At 35.4% G+C, this 19493-nt stretch overlaps 1 protein-coding gene across 1 annotated transcript in view; it reads left to right on the top strand.

Moving 5' to 3' along the window:
* ASZ1 (ankyrin repeat, SAM and basic leucine zipper domain containing 1) overlaps positions 1–19493 on the top strand; it is a 53728-nt gene that overhangs the window by 682 nt on the left and 33553 nt on the right. Inside the window, exons 3-4 of the mRNA XM_047695526.1 lie at positions 2148–2270; positions 4786–4897. Of these exons, the coding sequence (XP_047551482.1) occupies positions 2148–2270; positions 4786–4897 (235 nt within the window). The remainder of the gene's footprint in view (positions 1–2147; positions 2271–4785; positions 4898–19493) is intronic.

Raw genomic sequence — 19493 nt, 5'->3', positions numbered from 1 at the left:
GTTGTCTACATTTCTGAGGGTCCCTTATTTTAAAGGGTTTGGGTTGCTTTTCTAGTGAAAGCACAATGAATATTAATGTATCAGGTATTCTATATACCTTACTTGGCTCTGAGTTCTCTTTGCCTTACTTTCTTCTTTCACTCTCAAATTTGGAATGCCACCCTGTTACTTCCATCTTTTCTACCTCCTTCAAGAAGCCTGTTCTGGGCGCCTGGGTGGCTCAGTGGGTTAAAGCCTCTGCCTTAAGCTCAGGTCAGGATTCCAGGGTCCTGGGATCGAGCCCCACATCCGGCTCTCTGCTGAGCGGGGAGCCTGCTTCCTTCTCTCTGCCTGCCTCTCTGCCCACTTGTGATTTCTGTCTGTCAAATAAATAAATAAAATCTTAAAAAAAAAAAAAAAAAAGAATCCTGTTCTGATGAATCCTACCCCACTCCAGTAATTCTTACACATTTTTCTCAGCATTTGCTGTCTATAATATTATTACATTTCTCCAGAATTGTTTCTAGTTATGTATATTTTGGCTATGTTCTTTCCTTGTACTAGGTGTCTGTGTAATGGGGCATGAGGTAGGAATCACAATATGTGGATATCTGTTCCAGCTTTATTGCCTATTCATTGTAGTTTCTTGGGAACGTCATTTAAACTTCCAGAGCATCATTTTCTTTTTGTAAAATGTCATAATTCTTTCCAGGGTCCTGTAACATTTTTCTGTGATCAAATTAAATATTAATTTTTTTGAATTATCTGATGTAGGAGTGTGTGTTGTTGATAATAATGATTGAAATTATCCAAAGGCATAACAGGCATTTACTATCTATTTGTAAATGAAAAACATTCACACAGAATAGATAAATGAAATTGTATATACCAAAATGTTTTTCTTTTATGCTAGAGACATTGCATGGTTTAGTGCAAAAAGGAATAATTTTGGAGACAGTACAGTTCTGGGTTTGATTACTAACCCTGCCACCTGATGGCTCTGTGATCTTGACCCAAGTTACCAAACTTTCTTACACTTTAATTTCCTCCTTTTTAAAATAGAGATTCATAATATCAAAAGGTTTGGGGGTGTATTTAAGTGAAAGAATACATAAAGATCTAAAACATACAGACATTATGTAAATATTCGCTGTTGTGACAAAAAAGGTTCTGTGTGACTTTGTGGACAATGGAACTTGAGTTTGTAATTGAAGAATGAAATGAAATAAAATTTGAATAATTGAAACAGGCTTAATACCTAATAACACATGCAGGAGTGTGCATAGTGCTGGATGGGATGGAATAGTTAGAAATTTGTTTTAGAAAAGAGAATTTACCGTGGGGCTTGAGTTTGTAGTAGGACTAAGTGCAGTGAAATGATGAGTTTCCTGACAGATTAGGACTTGAAAAGACCTACTGGTAAAGAAGATATTTAGTCACGCCTTTAAAAAATTTTTAATTACAAACATTTTAAAAATTCATTTTCAAAGGCCAGTAATAAATATATAGCTGAAGAAGAAAGATACCTTTGTTCCCACTTTCTCCCCCCAGTATCCCTGAAGTCTTACTTGTACAGGTAACTCTTAATTTAGCATTTCCTAGGTTACTTCCAGATGTCATTATTTCACACTTTAAAAAAATATTTTGTTTTTTGTCTTCCAAAGTTATTCTTGGTTTTGATACATATTTCTGCACCAGTTGAGAAGTTTGATAAAAAAAGAAAGTTCCCTTTGAGTTGGTCACTTCTAACAGTTCAAGGATGTCTCCAGTCTTTCTGTTAATATGTTCAGTTTCCTTTAAATGACTAAATATTTCAGATATTCTAAAAGGTAGAGCAGTTTCTCTCCTTATCCCTGGAGATACCGCTCTGCTGTACTTGGTATTTATCATTCCTATGCATGTCCTTCTATTTTTATTAGGTATGTATATATGTACCCCCGAACCATGGTGTACTTTGAATGTTTTTGAGCTACGATCATTTACTGTGTGGATCCTTTTAAACCTAGGCCATTATTACCAAGAAATTCTTTTTGTTATAAATTACATCGTATATGTTACTATCCATGGTATTTTAAGCATATGAAATTGACAGTAATTGTTGTTTTGGTGGGAGAGGCTGTTAAAAACTTGCATTTAAAAAAAAAAAAACTTGCATTTTGTCTTGACAGGCATTAGTGTAGATTCCAGCTTTCGGTATGGATGGACTCCTCTTATGTATGCTGCTAGTGTTTCCAATGTAGAGCTGGTTCGGGTCCTTTTGGACAGAGGTGCTAATGCAAGCTTTGATAAAGGTAAGGTGTTTTAAACATTTAAAATATGTGAGTATTTACTTTGTAGGTATCTCTGTTTAGAAGCCTAATTATAATCTGTTTGGGGGTTTATATGTTCCCTTTAAAATAAATCTTTGTCCTTAAAAAAAAAAAAAAGGTAAGATGTTGAGTTAGCCCAGCTGATTATGTTTACTGTGATTTCCTTGATTCCCAAGCAGCTATTGTGCAAAATGAAAAAAATTAAAGCCGTTTAAAAAACAAATCTTCCTATTAGTTATATTATGTAATTAAGATACAAAATCAAATTAAAAACCATAGTCTCTCTTTTGGAAAAATTCTCTTTCCAAGAAGGTAGATTCCATTTATATTATCTTAATAATTGCTTATGTTTTTATATACCTTTAATTTCTATACTAGAGGGTTTGGTTATTTTTTAAAGGAAAAAATGCATTGAAAGAAAACAAAAAGCTAATAATTTTGTCAAAAATTACTTGAAAATCAGTCTTTAGAATTTAAAACTCAACTCTGAATTATATCACTTAAGATTGTTTCAAAGATAACTTATTCAATCCATATGTTTCTTTATCATTAGATAATTTCTACTCCATACTGTTTTGGATGTTTTCAAAAAAATAAGAATATTTGTGCAAATCCTATTTAATTATTATATTAAATTATTGCTTACTTATTTTTAATGTGTTTCCAATAGGCAGTTAAATTCATTTCATAACTCAGACATTGATTTCACTTTAGAATTAATTTTTACATTTATTTTGTACCTACATTAGATGTTTATAAAAATATTTCTGTTTTTTCATCTATGTATATTGTATAACTTACCATCTTACCAATAGTTTTATGTTTAATCTGCTTCTGTGATAGGTTTTTCTTATTATTATGTCATTTTAAAATATAACCCAATGAAAACTGGACTTAGGAATGAGATTTCTAAAAGTATATAATATTCTCCAAAAAATTAATAGTTTTCTTAACTATAGAGAACAAATTGGTGTTCACCAGAGGAGAGATGGATATGGGGATGGGTGAAATAGGGGAAGGGGATTAAGGAGTGCTCTTGTGATGAGCACTGAGTATTGTATGGAAGTGTTAAATCACTATATTGTACACCTGAAACTAATATAGCACTGTATGTTAACCAGCTGGAATTTAACTAAAAACTTTTAAAAAATGAAGTTTTCTTTCTCTGATTTTTGTAATCAGAGGAATACTTACAATTATAAAACAGTTTATATTGTTCTTAGCATGTTGACATAAATTCTTTTACGTATTCAACATTAGCCTCATCAGGTAAAGAGGGCAGCTTCCTATCTATAAACTAGATCTACTGAGATATTAAGGTATCACTGGAGTCAGCTTATCAGTAGCAGAACTGGGATTAGAATCTTTATACTTGATTAGTATTAAATCACTGATGTAAACCATAGCTGCCATGACCTACTTTGAATTCCCCAATTATTATCTGAAAAGTGTTTTTATTTTTTTTAATCTGTGATTTCTTCTGATGCCATAGGGACCAAGGGGAGAAGTTTTTAGGAAACAGGGTGAGCTCAGAGAGACCCAGTAGAAAAGGACCAAAAAGAAACCAGTGGATATGGCAGTTAGGTCATTTTCAGTAGGATGGTTTGGATAAAAACCAAAATTTCACTGAGATGTAAAATGAGAAATAAAGAAGTGAAATCAGAGAATATCAATTATTGTTTTTCTTTTTTTAAACATTCCTTTTTTTTAATTTCCTTTTTTTTTTTCAAAGATTTTACTTATGTTTCTTAGAGAGAGAGCACAAGCAGGGGAGCAGGAGAGGAAGAAACAAGCTCCCCACTGAGCAGGGAGTCCAATGCGGGGCTCTATCCCAGGGCCCTGGGATCATGACCTGAGCCTAAGGCAGATGCTTAACTGACTGAGCCACCCAGACACTCATCAGTTATTGTTTTCAACCACAAGTTCAGCAAAGCGAATTTTAATCAACCAAAGGCTATTCAACTCCAGGCAGTATCTCTACACAGCATTCATGTTCTTACCACTTTCCTATTTTCTTAAAGGAAAGGGAGGGGTGCCTGAGTGGCTCAGTCGCTAAGTGTCTGCCCTGGTCTCAGGTCATGATCCCAGGGTCCTGGGATCGAGCCCTACATCAGGCTCCCTGCTCAGAGGGAAGACTGCTTCTCCATCTCCCACACACCCTGCTTGTGTTCCTGCTCTCGCTGTCTCTCTCTCTCTGTCAAATAAATAAGTAAAATCTTAAAAAAAAATAAGGGGAACAAAGAAGGAAAATTAAGAAATGAATTATAGATATATAAACATAATTTGGATATATAGATACATTTTGGAGATTCAGGCAGTTCATCCCTAATCTCATTTTTTGGTGAAGGAAGACAAATGTATCTACCAAGAGTAAGAGATTTAGGAATAGGATATAAAATTTTGAGAGTACAGTAAATATTTAGAATCTTTTGAATGAAAAAAGAAGTCAGCTTCATTTCTTAATGTGTGTGGGTGGTTTCCTCACTTTTCACTACAGATAAGCAGACTATTTTGATAACTGCATGTTGTGCACGTGGCTCAGAGGAACAGATCTTAAAGTGTGTAGAGCTACTGCTTTCAAGAAATGCTGATCCAAATGTTGCTTGTAGGTAAGAACCTTATTATCTATGAAAAACGATGGATATTTTTCTTTGATTATCAGCCCATTAAACATTTGATACCATGATTTTTAAAAAAATCATAAACAATGTGTTTACTTGGCCATATAGTTGAGGAATGAAAATAGGTCATAAGGTCATGGTTCAAACTTTATAAGAGTATCAGAGGAAGGGCATATCACAAAAGTAGTCTCTCAACTTTTAATTTTTAGAGGAATGTTCTAATTTGAAATGAGAGGGAAAGGAAGACAAACTATCATTTCTTAAGAATCATACACTCAAAAGAATGATTAAGGTATAATAGTAAAACCTCTTAGTGTTCTCTTTGTATAACACTTATCTGCTAAACAATTCTACACAAATACTAAGAATTCCAAAATAATATATTGAAAGGTTTTCATTTTCCTAAGACTTTTCCAATTATGTTATATCATATAGGTAATAGTGTCTAGATGCATAGAAAATGTTGGATATGTTGAAATGTCAGTAATTTAAAAATGAATCAGCTTAAAATTTCTGTTACTGACTTCTTAATCTGGCTCTGTCTTCTGCTTTATTTAATCTTTCTATTTTATTTGATCTTCAAAACTAATAGAGTAGGAAATAAGCTATCCAACTGAAATATATGTAGTGTGAATAGAGTTATTATTCATAATTCATTAAAATAATAATGCTCTAATGCCTGATATATAGAAATAACTATAATTTAGAAGGTTTTTCCCTCCTAATTTAGTTTAATTTCTATGACAGCTAGCTAGACAGCAGGTGTCTGTTTTGTCTCCCAAATTCCAAGTAATACCTGGAAACATTTTTGATTGCCACACCTGGGAGATTCTGCTGGCTTAGAGTACACTACTGGCTTAATGGGTGGAGGCCAGCGATGTTGCTAAACATCCACAGTCCATAGGACAGCCTCGCAAAACAAAGTACCCATCCCAAATATCATAGTGCCCGGATTGAGAAACTAGTGTGAGAAAAGTAAAGACTTACAGAGTGGATAATCAGTATTTAACAAATAGATTTTTTAAAGATCTGGAAAGACTACCTGCAGATTTTTAGCAAATCAATTCACAGGAACTTTTATTCTATCACATATGGTATAATCCATAGTTAGGTATCTAAATTTCGGATTTGGCTGTACTTGGAATTGGGAACTCCAAGACATCTAGCTGAAGTAAGCCTCGATGGGTACTATAATTTTAATTTTTACCTTCAGAAGTGGCTTATGATAAGATTTGCCATTCTGGGTTCAATGGGAAATTGCTTTTTGCTCTTTTTTTTTTTTACTTGCTTCTGTACTGTATTACAGAAAGCAAAATCTTTACCCTTCCAATTACTTATGTTATAAGCACACTGAAAAAAAAAGTCAAGCAAGCCACTGTCATAGGTTCTAGACTATTCTGCTTCCATAAGAACTAGAAGATATTTTCTAGATATACAGGGTATATTTAGGAAAAAAAACTTAATCCATCTGAATTAAAATAATATAAGGTTAGCATCTCAAGCTAAAGCTATAAGGCAGCCATATAATTTCAAAACTGAAAACCCTAGAAAAGCTGATGAATCTGAAAGAACATAAAATTTGAAATGATACGTGCTCAACTAAAATAAGGAGAACTTTACAGCAATCTGTATCTAAATAACAAATGTGAGAAATATCTGAAAAACTATTCAGCTGTTTTTAAGCTCAAAGCATAAAGTGTAATAATTGAACTGTGTTTTCTTGTAGAAAATGAACATCTTGATAGAGCTGAAAAGAATAACTCATGGGAAATAGTGCTTTTAGGCTGCAAATTTTATAAGAAGGATAGCATTACTGGACAGATGAGGATAGCCTGGTGTCAATGTAAAAAGGAAAAAAATTTCAGGACCTAGGGAGTATGCAATAAGACTTGGTGGGAATTTCATAGATAATTCATTAGCAACAACAAAAATCAAAACCTGTTAGAAGACTGGGAATTTTAGTTTGAATCCTTTTTCTCTCCCCTCTTTTCTTTAAAAAAAAAAAAAATTTATGGTAAAGTATATGTAACATAAAACTTGACATTTTAACCATTTTCAGTGTATAATTTAGTGTATTTTTCTACTGTAAGCTTGTGCCAGGCACCTGAAGTTTGCAGTCTTTTTGAGCATTGCTCACTTTTCTGGCCTGAGATCTGAGTTAAGCTAAATAGAGACCAGCAGCTTGTATCTGTTCTTCAGACACCTGTGACTATCTGCTTCTTTGTTTTACCTACTGAGTTGTTTTTTGGGAAATCATGTTTGATGTTTGTTGCTGTTTGTTTTGCTTAAACAGCAAACATGTTTGCATAAGTGTCCTGAAGGTTGCTATCACTAAATGCTTTTATTCTACTTTTCTTCTACCACTCTAGCCACTCTGGTTCATTATTATGGTGAACATATAATAATATTCAAATGTATTAAAGATTATTTGAAAAAGCAACTCTCAGATGCTTTAAAATTTTATGTTGCTTTCTAATAGTGTATATAAGTAGACTTTAGAATCTACTAATACGGGGGTACCTGGGTGGCTCAGTTGATAAAGCATCTGCCTTCAACTCAGGTTATGATTCTGGGGTCCTGGGATCAAGCCCCAAGTTGGGCTCCTTGCTCAGTGGGGAGCCTGTTTCTATCTCTCCCTCTGCTGCTCCTTCTGCTTGTACTCTCTTGCTGTGTCTCTCTCTCTCAAATAAATAAATAAAATATTAAAAAAAATAATATCTACCATTTGATTCCTAGGTGTCAGTGTTTTTTGACAAATTTTCTTAGCTTCTTCCAGCATCTCTGACATTTCTTCTGTTTCATCTTGAAAATGGCCAGTGGAAAAAAAAAATCCATCTCTCTTTTTTTTTTTTTAAGATTTTATTTATTTATTTGACAGACAGAGATCACAAGTAGACAGAGAGGCAGGCAGAGAGAGAGAAGCAGGCTCCCTGCTGAGCAGAGAGCCTGATGCGGGACTCGATCCCAGGACCCTGAGATCATGACCTGAGCTGAAGGCAGAGGCTTAACCCACTGAGCCACCCAGGCGCCCCAAAATCCATCTCTTTAAGGTGGTTTCATTAAGGTGTCTTTATCACCTACATCAAGCATCATTATGACAAACAGTTTTTAAATTTTGGATTAATGCCTCAGTTCTAAAAATGTCTCATTCATTATCTCTTCAAATATTACCTCTGCTGTGTTCTTTCCTCTTTCTGAGTCTCTGATTGTATCTGTTAGACCTCATCTCTCTCTTTTTTTCCCCATCTCTTTGTTTCGCTATGTCACATTCTGGATAATAGTTTTCAGTCTGCCTTCTCAGTCACTGAATCTCACTTCTAACTTATTGCTTTTAATTTATTGCTAAACTCATCAGTTGAGTTCATAATTTCAGTTTGATTCTTTTTAAAACCAGCAGTGTCACATTTTTAAAGACTTATTTGAGAGAGCAAGCGTGTGCGTGCATGTGTGAGTGCACAGAGAGAGAGGGAGAGGGGAGGGAGAATCCTAAGTGGACTCCAAGCTGGGTGTGGTGCTGGTCACAGGTCTTGATCCCAGGACTCTGAGACTCAACCTGAGCTGAAACTAAGAGTAGGACACTAAGCTGACTATGCCACCTGGGTCTCCCAGCAATGTCACTCTTTTTTTTAAAGGCTTTATTTATTTATTTGACAGAGAGAGATCACAAGCAGAGAGGCAGGCAAAGGGGGGGAGGGTGAGGGAGCAGACTCCCTGCTGAGCAGAGAGCCGCATGCGGGACTTGATCCCAGGACCTGAGACCATGACCCGAGCTGAAGGCAGAGGCTTAACCCACTGAGCCACCCAGGTGCCCCGCAATGTCACTTTTTATAGCTCTTTGTTCCCTGAAAACATTTTCAAGCTCTAATTTAGAACTTCTTTAATATGGCAAACATGCAGTTGACCCTTGAACAATGCAAGGGTTACGAGCACCCCGCCATAAGGTGAAAATCTGCATATAACTTTTGATTCCCCTAAAACTTAACAACTTCTATTGAGCAGAAACCATACCAATAGCATAAATAGTCAATTAACACATATTTTGTACGTTATATGTATTATATACTGTATTCTTACAGTGAAGTAAGCTAAAAAAAAGAAAATGTTAAGAAAATCAGGAGAAACTATAGTACTAGACTATATATATTTTTAAAGATTTTATTTATTTATTGAGAGAGAGAAAAAGAGAGTATGTATGGGGGAGGGATACAGAGAGAGGGAGGGAAAGACTCTCCAGCAGACACCGTGCTGAGCATGGAACCCAATTCGAAGCTGGGTCCCACAATCCTGAGATCATGACCTAAGCTGAAATCAAGAGTTGGACACTTAACCAACTGAGCCACCCAGGTGCCCCTGTACTGTACTGTATTTATTGACAAAAATCTGTGTATAAATGAACCTATGCAGTTCAAACCCATGTTGTTCAAGGGTCAACTGTAGTCTAGAAATAACAGTAGTAATACCTGAAATCTTGGTGGGTTTGTTTCTGTTAGCAGTAGCTTCTCATGCTTCTGACTCATGACTGGGTGCTAATCATTAAGAGTTTAAAACTTGTCAGAATAACAAGATGCCATCAGGTAGGAATTTATGTGTTTCTGAAAGGTACCTTGAGCACCATCAGTCCAGCAATCATGTAACCTAAGTTCAGAGGTTGAAGTTCCCTGGATTATTTGGTGATGTATACCAAGAAAGCTAGTTTCTTTCTGGTGTAGCTTTTTTTTTTTTTTTTTTAAGATTTTATTTATTTATTTGACAGTCAGAGATCACAAGTGGGCAGAGAGGCAGGCAGAGAGAGGGGGGGAAGCAGGCTCCCTGCTGAGTAGAGAGCCTGATGTGGGACTCCATCCTAGGACCCTAAGTTCATGACCTGAGCCTAAGGCAGAGGCTTTAACCCACTGAGCCACCCAGGCACCCCTATTTCTGGTGTACTCTTACCCTGAAAGTGTAACCCTTAGAGTTCCAGCTTAATGTATATTGAGTATGGTTTAGTAAACTTTCTACTTTGTATAGGCCCAGAACTTTGAATTTTGTTCCTCTTTGTGTTCACTGCCTCCAAAGCCACAGCTCCTTTTTCCATTGGGTTCTTCTGGACTGGCCAATGCCCTAAAGGCAAAAGCAACCAGAAATGCTATGTTTATTTACTTCTTTGGAGTTTTGCCACCTAGATTTTGGTTTAGTGGTTCTTCAATATTTTATTAGTCCTTCAGTTTTTAAGAAATAAAAATAAAATTTCATTTAGCTGTTTTAGATGCCTTCACAATTTTGATACAAATTAGCTTGCCATTAATAGAAGTAGAAGCTGCATCTTCTAAATGTTTTCATCGTTTTTTTACTTATAGATCTTTTGTTAGCTCTTTAATTCCTTGCATTCCATGCAGATTTTTATCTTGTTGAAAATAGCACTAATTTAATATTTAATGATGAACTTTCTGTATTACCACTTATAGACATACCTTGTTTTTTTATTATTTTCTCTTAATTTTTACAATTATTTTTATTTTTCTTCCTTTGGGACACATGGTAAAAAAAAAAAAACAACAACAAAACTGACAACTTGAAAGCTGTTTTTAAGTTAACACAAATCACATGTTATATTTCTCTTGGACCTTGCTACTGACGATTCTTAGCACGGTGTACTGTGTCTAGCAAATACGGAAATTTAATTCTGGTTTAAGTTTTGTCATTTTTTTTGTTTTTTGTTTTGTTTTGCTTTAGAATTTGTTTCTAGGGTTAGTTTTTTAGCTTGTTTTTAAATGAAACTGTGTACCAGGCAGTGTGTTGATTGCTCTTGAATAAATTCTCTAATATCATCCTTACACCTGCATGGAAGATAATATGTTTTTTACAGAACAGAAAAGTGGCTCTCAAATATTTAAAATTTTGAATGTAGCACAGCTTTCATAAAGGAATTTACAACAGTTTAATCCAAACAGGATCTACCATTGGAATGTATTTATGTTTCCCATCTTGTCTATGTTCAGGATTTTTCAACACAACCAGTTTAAACAACATGGTCTTTTCTAATTGTTGTAAACACGTGTTTGTGTTACTTGCCTTATATTTTGGGATTTTTTTTCTTCTTTTTCCCAAATTATTGTAAATAGTTGAATGTTTTCTATTTAAAATTGCACAGATGTCAAAAGCAAGTATGTGAACACAAAAATATTATCACTTAGTGTAGCTTAGTCATATTTAGCCCTGAAAACAAGATGGCCTATAATCAAATTACTCCCAACTTGGCAGTTGTGCCATAATATGGACTTACCAACCATTGTTTTTCTTTTCATATGGATAATGTGGTAACCAGTGACATTATAAATTATTAAGGTCTAAAAGGTATGTATTAGATGATTGGATATATGATAAAATTTGAAAACTTCTTGGGGCGCCTAGGTTGCTCAGTCAGTCAAGTGTCTGCCTTTGGCTCAGGTCAGGATCCCGAGGTCCTGGGATCGTGTCTTACATCGGGCTCCCTGCTCAGTGGGGAGCCTACTTCTCTTCTCCCTCTGCCTCCTGCTCCCCCTACTTGTGCGTGCTCTATCTCTGTCAAATAAATAAATAAATAAATTCTTTAAAAATTTTTTTGAAAACTTCTTCAGTCTAGCCTTAAGTTTGGAGTTGAAATTTTTATTGTTAGAGTAATAATAAGCTTTCAGAAAGTATATATACTTATAATTTCTGGGTTTTTTAAAAAGGATTTTATTTATTAGAGAGAGAAAGCCAGAGACACAGCATGAGCAGAAGGGGAGGGGCAGGGGGAGAGGGAGAAGTAGACCGCTGCTGAGAAGAGAGTCTGGCATGGGGCTCCATTCCAATTCCAGGACCCTGAGATCATGACTTGAGCCCAAGGCAGACACTTAACTGACTGAGCCACCGAGCACCCCTATAATTTCTGTGTGTGTGTCTGTTTTTTTTAAGGTTTTACTTATTTATTTGACAGAGATCACGAGTAGGCAGAGAGGCAGGCAGAGAGAGAGGGGGAAGCAGGCTCCCTGCTGATCAGAGAGCCTGATTCGGGGCTCAATCCCAGGAGCCTGAGATCATGACCTGAGCCGAAGGCTGAGGCCCCAACCCACTGAGCCACCCAGGCACCCCTATAATTTCTGGTTTTAGGAATTGTGTGGGTTCTTTTCTCCAGGTTTTCTGAAACATTTTTTCTGAAACATTTTCTTGCATTAAAAAATGATGCATATATTTTTATGTTTAGAAGGCTGTTTTCCTGGCAGAGAAGTTTATTATATTCAGATCGCTCAGACATGAGATAAAGGTTTTGTAGAATGATGTGGCATTTTAATTTCAATAGATGTTTTTTATTACCATTGATAAGACAGCACACATTAACTGATATCCAAGGTTTTGACGTAATCATTGTGTGATTGTTAACTTGTTGAATGTTATTGCCTCTTCTAATAGACAGAAAATACTCTGGGAAAAATGTTACTTTCTCAGAATATAAATTTAGTTGTAAATGTCACTGGAGCATTTGGTAGATTGAGGTGTAATTTTGGATTACAAGATTAACTTGTTTTCTAGTCTTAAGTAAATATGTAGCCTATCTTTGCTCTGAAAACATTGGCTGAAGTCACAATAATATTTTCAGAAAGAATTTAAAAATAGCTTATTTAGAAAACAGTACTAGAAATTGTTATGTTGCAGGGTTTTTCTTCCAATATATCTTTGTAAATTGCCTATCCAGATCCTTTGCTCATCTTTTTATTTACCTTTGTTTTCTTTATCTGCATATAGGAACTGATTTTATCTTTGTTAACAGGTTTACCATGTATGCAAACTGTGACAAATACCTTTGTGTGCTATTCGTAAACCTGGAAATCTACTTGGTCCTTTTGAAAGCACAGAATGGAGAGGATAGAGCTAAGAAAAGCTAGTTCATGAAAACCCTTGACACTAATCTCTGAAAACACAGAAACCAAGACTTTAAAACAAATTAAAAAAAAATAGCTTCCAAATTCTAACTTGACTTTGTTTTATTGGTGTCTAGCACCAGTGGTTAAGTTGTGTGTTGGCTACTAAACCTTCCCACTTGGAAAAGATAGATACCATTTCTTTTATTTAATTGTGGTCATACCTAGCTTTAAAGGAGTGAGGAAGTATAATCTTACTGTGTCACAGGAGAATCAGCAATATTGGGTGGACAGTCCTGATGATTTACCACGTCACTTTAAATGTTGGGGCACCTGGGTGGCTCAGTGGGTTGGGCCTCTGCCTTCGGCTCGGGTCGTGATCTCAGGGTTCTGGGATTGAGTCCCCCATCGGGCTCTCTGCTCAGCGGGGAGCCTGCTTCCCCCTCTCTCTCTTCCTGCCTCTCTGCCTACTTGTGATCTCTCTTTCTCTGTGTCAAATAAATAAAAAAAAATCTTTTTTAAAAATGTCTTTTCTTCGGGGCCACAATAGTTGTATTTTCTTTTAACTGTATGCTTCAAGCAATAATTAACTTTGAATTTTGAACATAAATTTGTAACAAGAAAAATTGGTATTTATCTCAGACTTTTCATTCACTTTTATATATAATTTGTCCCGCAGTGCCTGGGTGGCTCAGTTGGTTAAGCGTCTGCCTTTGGCTCAGGTCATGATCTCAAGGTCCTGGAATTGGAATGGAGTCCCACGCCAGGCTCTCTGCTCAGCAGGAGTCTGCTTCTCCCTCTCCACTCACTCACTCTTTCTCTCTCTCAAATAAATAAATAAAATCTTTTTTAAAAATGTCCCTAATTTGTTCTTTATATTATCTCTTAAATTCATTGCAGCTTTGATATTTATAATCCTACCTTAAGGGCTACCCTAATTGCCTCCTAATTGATATTTTTGACTGCACTATGTCTGTAATTTATTCAGTCTTATGTGCTGTTACCTGTAGAGCACACTTCCTTTTGTCTTCTAGATGAAAGCCAAACCTCTCTGTAATTTGATCCCACCTTAATGACTTCTCACTACTCCCTAAAGCCTAACTCCATGTCATTTCAACATTATTCCTCAGATACATGGTCATTCCTGCCTCTGTGTTTTTGCTTTTGTTATTCTTCAGTTTGGAATATCTTCTTCTTCCTTCACTGTGCTTTCAAATTGTGTCTTCAAGTGTCAGGTTAATAGTCTACGATGCTTTCTTTGTTTTTAAGTCCACAAGCTATGATTTTGGGTGTGTGAACATCTTGTTCAGCACATTTGTATACATCTCATATGTTGTCCTTTCATTGTTTCCTGTATGCAAGTCTTGATTTCCCTGTGAGCCACTTGACTATCCTGGCACTATATATTTTGCGATTCCTTCACAGTTCTTTCATTTGATATTTATCAAGTTTTTATTGACTTTAATAGATTTGACATAGAATGATCATTTGTCTTTTTTCTTTACAAAACTTAACTGAAACATTATTTGTGAAGTAATTAATATGTTAATTCATGTATATCACAGAAAACATGAAACATGACTTAGAAGCTGAAGATCTGGGTCCAAATACTATCTCACCTATTTGCCCAAGCTGATGTAGCCATTAAGTCTTTTTGGAGTATTTAAGGCTCATTTTCTTCAGTGATTGATGGATGTGATACCTAACTAGCTAGTGGGGTAGCTGTGAGAATTAAAACAATATAATGAATATGAAAGTACTTAACATGCTGCCATTTCATAGTAGATGCTTACCAAATGTCTCATTTACTTAAATTGATATTTCCTGTGCTGTATTATAAAAGCATAATTTCTGAAGTACATATTTCTTACTGATTTATAAAACTAAATTGATAAGGGGCGCCTGGGTGGCTCAGTGGGTTGGGGCCTCTGCCTTTGGCTCAGGTCATGGTCTCGGGGTCCTGCGATCAAGCCCCGAGTCGGGCTCTCTCCTTGGCGGGGAGCCTGCTTCCCTTCCTCTCTCTCTGCCTGTCTCTCTGCCTGTTTGTGCTCTCTGTCAAATAAATAAATAAATAAACAAACAAACTAAATTGATAGTATACTATTTTTCTTTACACATTTTTATCATGTTAATAAAATTTACATAAATGTGTAAGTATATCTTTGAACTTAAAAAACTGTTATCCATCCTCTTCTGAAGTCTCTTTGAACTTTGGTATTGATTAGCCTTAGGTCACCATACACATTTTCACACAAAAGATTAATTTGAAATAAAAACCAATCATATTTCATGTATTCTGACACGTTTTCACATAGTTGCATCTCTGAAATTGGTGTGCCTCCTAAAACTGATGGTGTCATAGATCAAATGAAATATAGATTTGTTACTTACTATTTTAATTGCTTTGCCTTGGTTTATATTTTTTGTATTCAGTTGTCCAGTGATACTAGAAGTCCTGGAAGAAGGAAGAAGTATAAAAATAACATTTTAGGGCGCCTGGGTGGCTCAGCGGGTTAAAGCCTCTGCCTTCAGCTCAGGTTATGATCCCAGTGTCCTGGGATCGAGTCCCGCATCGGGCTCTCTGCTCAGCGGGGAGCCTGCTTCCTCCTCTCTCTCTGCCTTCCTCTCTGCCTACTTGTGATCTCTGTCAAATAAATAAATAAAATCTTAAAAAAAATAACATTTTAAGCTTTCTCTCATGATTTCATAGCTTTCAGAAGTAAAAGCGTTTTTTTCTTACTTGAATATACCTTGTTTCAGTGGTTCCCACCAAACTAGATTACTTTCTACATATTAATGGTCTGTGCTAAAGAAGGATGGATTGCTGATATAATGAAGCATAAGATTAAAATAATTTATTTCTCCATTATGCTTCTCTTGTATACATATAGATGGTATTTTAGCAATAAGAAACATACTGCTACAGTTATATTTCCTTTTGAAAATTTTTCCTGCATTCCAGTGTTAGGGCAACAACTTCATGAATGAGAACAGAAGCGAATCCATTTTTGTTAGGAAAGTTTAATATCTCCTGTTAATATGCCTTTGTAGAACTGTCCACTAATTAGTGCTTTTACTTAGTCAAGATTTATTGGATCTTGTCAAGATACTAATTTTTAATATCCAATAAGACTTATTAAAAATCAAGAAAAAAATAAAACTTTGCATATTAAAGCTATAACTCTCATAGTCTTTGAAAAGCCATGTACTGATTCTTATTTTGCTTTAAATATGTTTAAAATAATATGCTACGATTAAAGGCTGCTGTGCATCCTCCCCAGTCATACTCACTTTACTTCTTTCTTCCCCACAGTTAACAAGTAATTTGTATTGTATTTTGTATGTAATTTGTCTTGTAATTTGTATGTATTTTTCCTGCCCAAGTTGGATTGATTATCATCCACATGTACTTAGATACAGTAATCCATTCATATATCTATAAAGATAATCTCATTTGGTACATTTTTTATTTCATTTTTCACTGAGATCTGATGTACAAAGTGAAATGTACAGATCTTAAAGTGTATAGTTTGGAGTATGACAAATACACCCATGTAGCTTGCATCCCTTTCAATACAGAATATTTTCCCATTACCCTAGGAAGTTCTCTGAGGTCCCTTCCAAAACAATCATCTGAACCCTAGAGGCAACCATTATTACTTTTTTCCTACCCTGATTAGTGTTTTCTTTAGTGCATCATACATTATATATTCTTAGTATCTGAATTCTTCACTCAGCATAATATTTTTGAGATATATCCCTGTTTTATATATCAGTAGCTTGTTTCTTTTGATTGCTGATAAATAGTCTGGTGTTTGAATATATCACATTTTTTTTAATCTCTTAGTTTTCTTTTTGTTGTTGATTTCCGTCTTAATTCCACTGTGGTCAGACAACATCATTCTACATGATTTCAAATCTTTACAGTTTGTTGAGATTTTCTTTATGGCCCAGAATGTGGTCAGTTTTTGCAGATGTTCCATGTTCACTTCCACAAATAATTTGACAGTATTTGGGTATAATAGTCCATGTATATTAACTAGGGCACATTTATTTGTTCTGTTAATCAAACCTTCTCAATGAGTACTGATTTTTTTTGCTTGTTCTGTCATTTACTGTGATTTCTATTTTGATCAATTTTTGCTTATGTTTTAAGACCACCATATTCCTGATGCATTAACCCTTTATGAAGTATGTTTCTCTGCATGTTTAGTAATGCTTCTTTATTATAATATACTTTAATATTAGTATGACTGCGTCATCTTTCTTTTGGTATCTTTTTCCGTCCTTTTGCTTTCAGCCTTTCTGTGTGCTTTTATTTAAAGTAAACAACAGATAGTTCTTTTTTTTTTTTAACTCAGATTAATAATAGTTTCCTTTTAACTGGAATATTTAGTGCACTGGCATTTAGGATACATGCTGATGTATCTGTTTCATTTAGTTAGTGCTCTTTTTCCCCAAGATCGCTTTTGGATTAATCTTTTTCTTATCCAGTTTCCTGTCTTGCTGGCTATTCATTCTTCTGTTATTCTTTGAGTGGCTACTCTGGAGGTTGTAGCATGTACTTTTTACTTACATAGGGGTCCATATTATACTAATACTTTTACCAATTCCTGGACAATGTCAAGAATCATAGAATATTTTAACTCCATTTGCTCATCCCACTCCTTTGTGGTGGTAGTGTCATACATTTTAAATCTCTATGTGTTTTAAACATCATAACACATAATTACCATCATTTTATTATTGTTATCAAGTATGTTGTTATTATAAACTCTTATTTAGATTTAATCATATATTCATTCTCTCTGGTATCCTTAATTCCATCCTATATTTTCATGTTTTAATCAGGGATCATTTGTCTTCTTTTTTTTTTTTTTTCTTTTTTTCATTTGTCTTCTTAAAACCTTTCTTTAGTATATTTGCTGGTGACAGAGTCTGTTTTTGTTTGAAAACATTTTTTTTTCTTTTAGCTTTTTAAAATTAAAAAAAATTTTAATATATATTTTTATTTTTTTATTAACATATAATATATTATTAGCCCCAGGGATACAGTCTGTGAATCGCCAGGTTTTCACACTTCACAGCACTCACCATAGCACATACCCTCCCCAATGTCCATAACCCCACCACCCTCTTCCTACCCCCCTCCCCCCCGGCAACCCTCAGTTTGTTTTGTGAGATTAAGAGTACCTTATGGTTTATCTCCCTCCTGATCCTATCTTCTTTCATTTATTCTTTTCCTACCCCGCAAGCCCCCCACATTGCCTCTCAACTTACTCATATCAGGGAGATCATATGACAATTGTCTTTCTCTGATTGACTTATTTCACTAAGCCTAATGCCCTCTAGTTCCATCCACGTCATCACAAATGGCAAGATTTCATTTCTTTTGATGGCTGCATAGTATTCCATTGTACATATACACTACATCTTCTTTATCCATTCATCTGTTGATGGACATCTAGGTTCCTTCCATAGTTTGGCTATTGTGGACATTGCTGCTATAAACATTCGGGTGCACGTGCCCCTTCGGATCACTACATTTGTATCTTTAGGGTAAATACCCAGTAGTGCGATTACTGGGTCGTAGGGTAACTCTATTTTCAGCTCTTTGAGGAACCTCCGTGCTGTTTTCCAGAGTGGCTGTACCAGCTTGCATTCCCACCAATAGTGTAGGAGGGTTCCCCTTTCTCCACATCCTCTCCAGCATCTGTCATTTCCTGACTTGTTAATTTTAGCCATTCTGACTGGTGTAAGGTGGTACTCACCTCACCTGTGGTTTTGATTTGTATTTCCCTGATGCCGAGTGATGTGGAGCACTTTTTCATGTGTCTATTGGCCATCTGGATGTCTTCTTTGCAGAAATGTCCATTCATGTCCTCTGCCCATTTCTTGATTGGATTATTTGTTCTTTGGGTGTTGAGTTTGAAAAGTTCTTTAGAGATTTTGGATACTAGCCCTTTATCTGATATGTCATTTGCAAATATCTTCTTCCATTCTGTCAGTTGTCTTTTGGTTTTGTTAACTGTTTCCTTTGCTATGCAAAAGCTTTTGATCTTGATGAAGTCCCAATAGTTCATTTTTGCCCTTGCTTCCCTTGCCTTTGGCAATGTTTCTAGGAAGAAGTTGCTGCTAGGAAGAGATTGCTGCCTGTGTTCTCCTCAAGGATTTTGATGGATTCCTTTCTCACATTGAGGTCCTTCATCCATTTTGAATCTATTTTTGTGTGTGATGTAAGGAAATGGTCCAGTTTCATTTTTCTGCATGTGGCTGTCCAATTTTCCCAACACGATTTGTTGAAAAGACTGTCTTTTTTCCATTGGACATTCTTTCCTGCTTTGTCGAAGATTAGTTGACCATAGAGTTGAGGGTCTATTTCTGGGCTCTCTATTCTGTTCCATTAATCTATGTGTCTGTTTTTGTGCCAGTACCATACTGTCTTGATGGTGACAGCTTTATAATAGAGTTTGAAGTCTGGAATTGTGATGCCACCAACTTTGGCTTTCTTTTTCAATATTCCTCTGGCTATTCGAGGTCTGTTCTGGTTCCGTATAAATTTTAGGATTATTTATTCCATTTCTTTGAAAAAAATGGATGGGATTTGTTTGAAAACATTTTTATTAAAACTTTAATTTTGAAAGTCATGTTAATTGAGCATAGACTATAGGTTAGATGTTATTTCCATTTGGTATTTTCAAGCTTTCCTTTTGTTGTCTCCTGGC

This window comes from Lutra lutra, chromosome 11 (assembly GCF_902655055.1).
Source record: "Lutra lutra chromosome 11, mLutLut1.2, whole genome shotgun sequence".
Classification (NCBI taxonomy): domain Eukaryota; kingdom Metazoa; phylum Chordata; class Mammalia; order Carnivora; family Mustelidae; genus Lutra; species Lutra lutra.
Note: the sequence above shows the minus strand (reverse complement) of the source record. Positions and strands in the feature narration are given on the sequence as shown.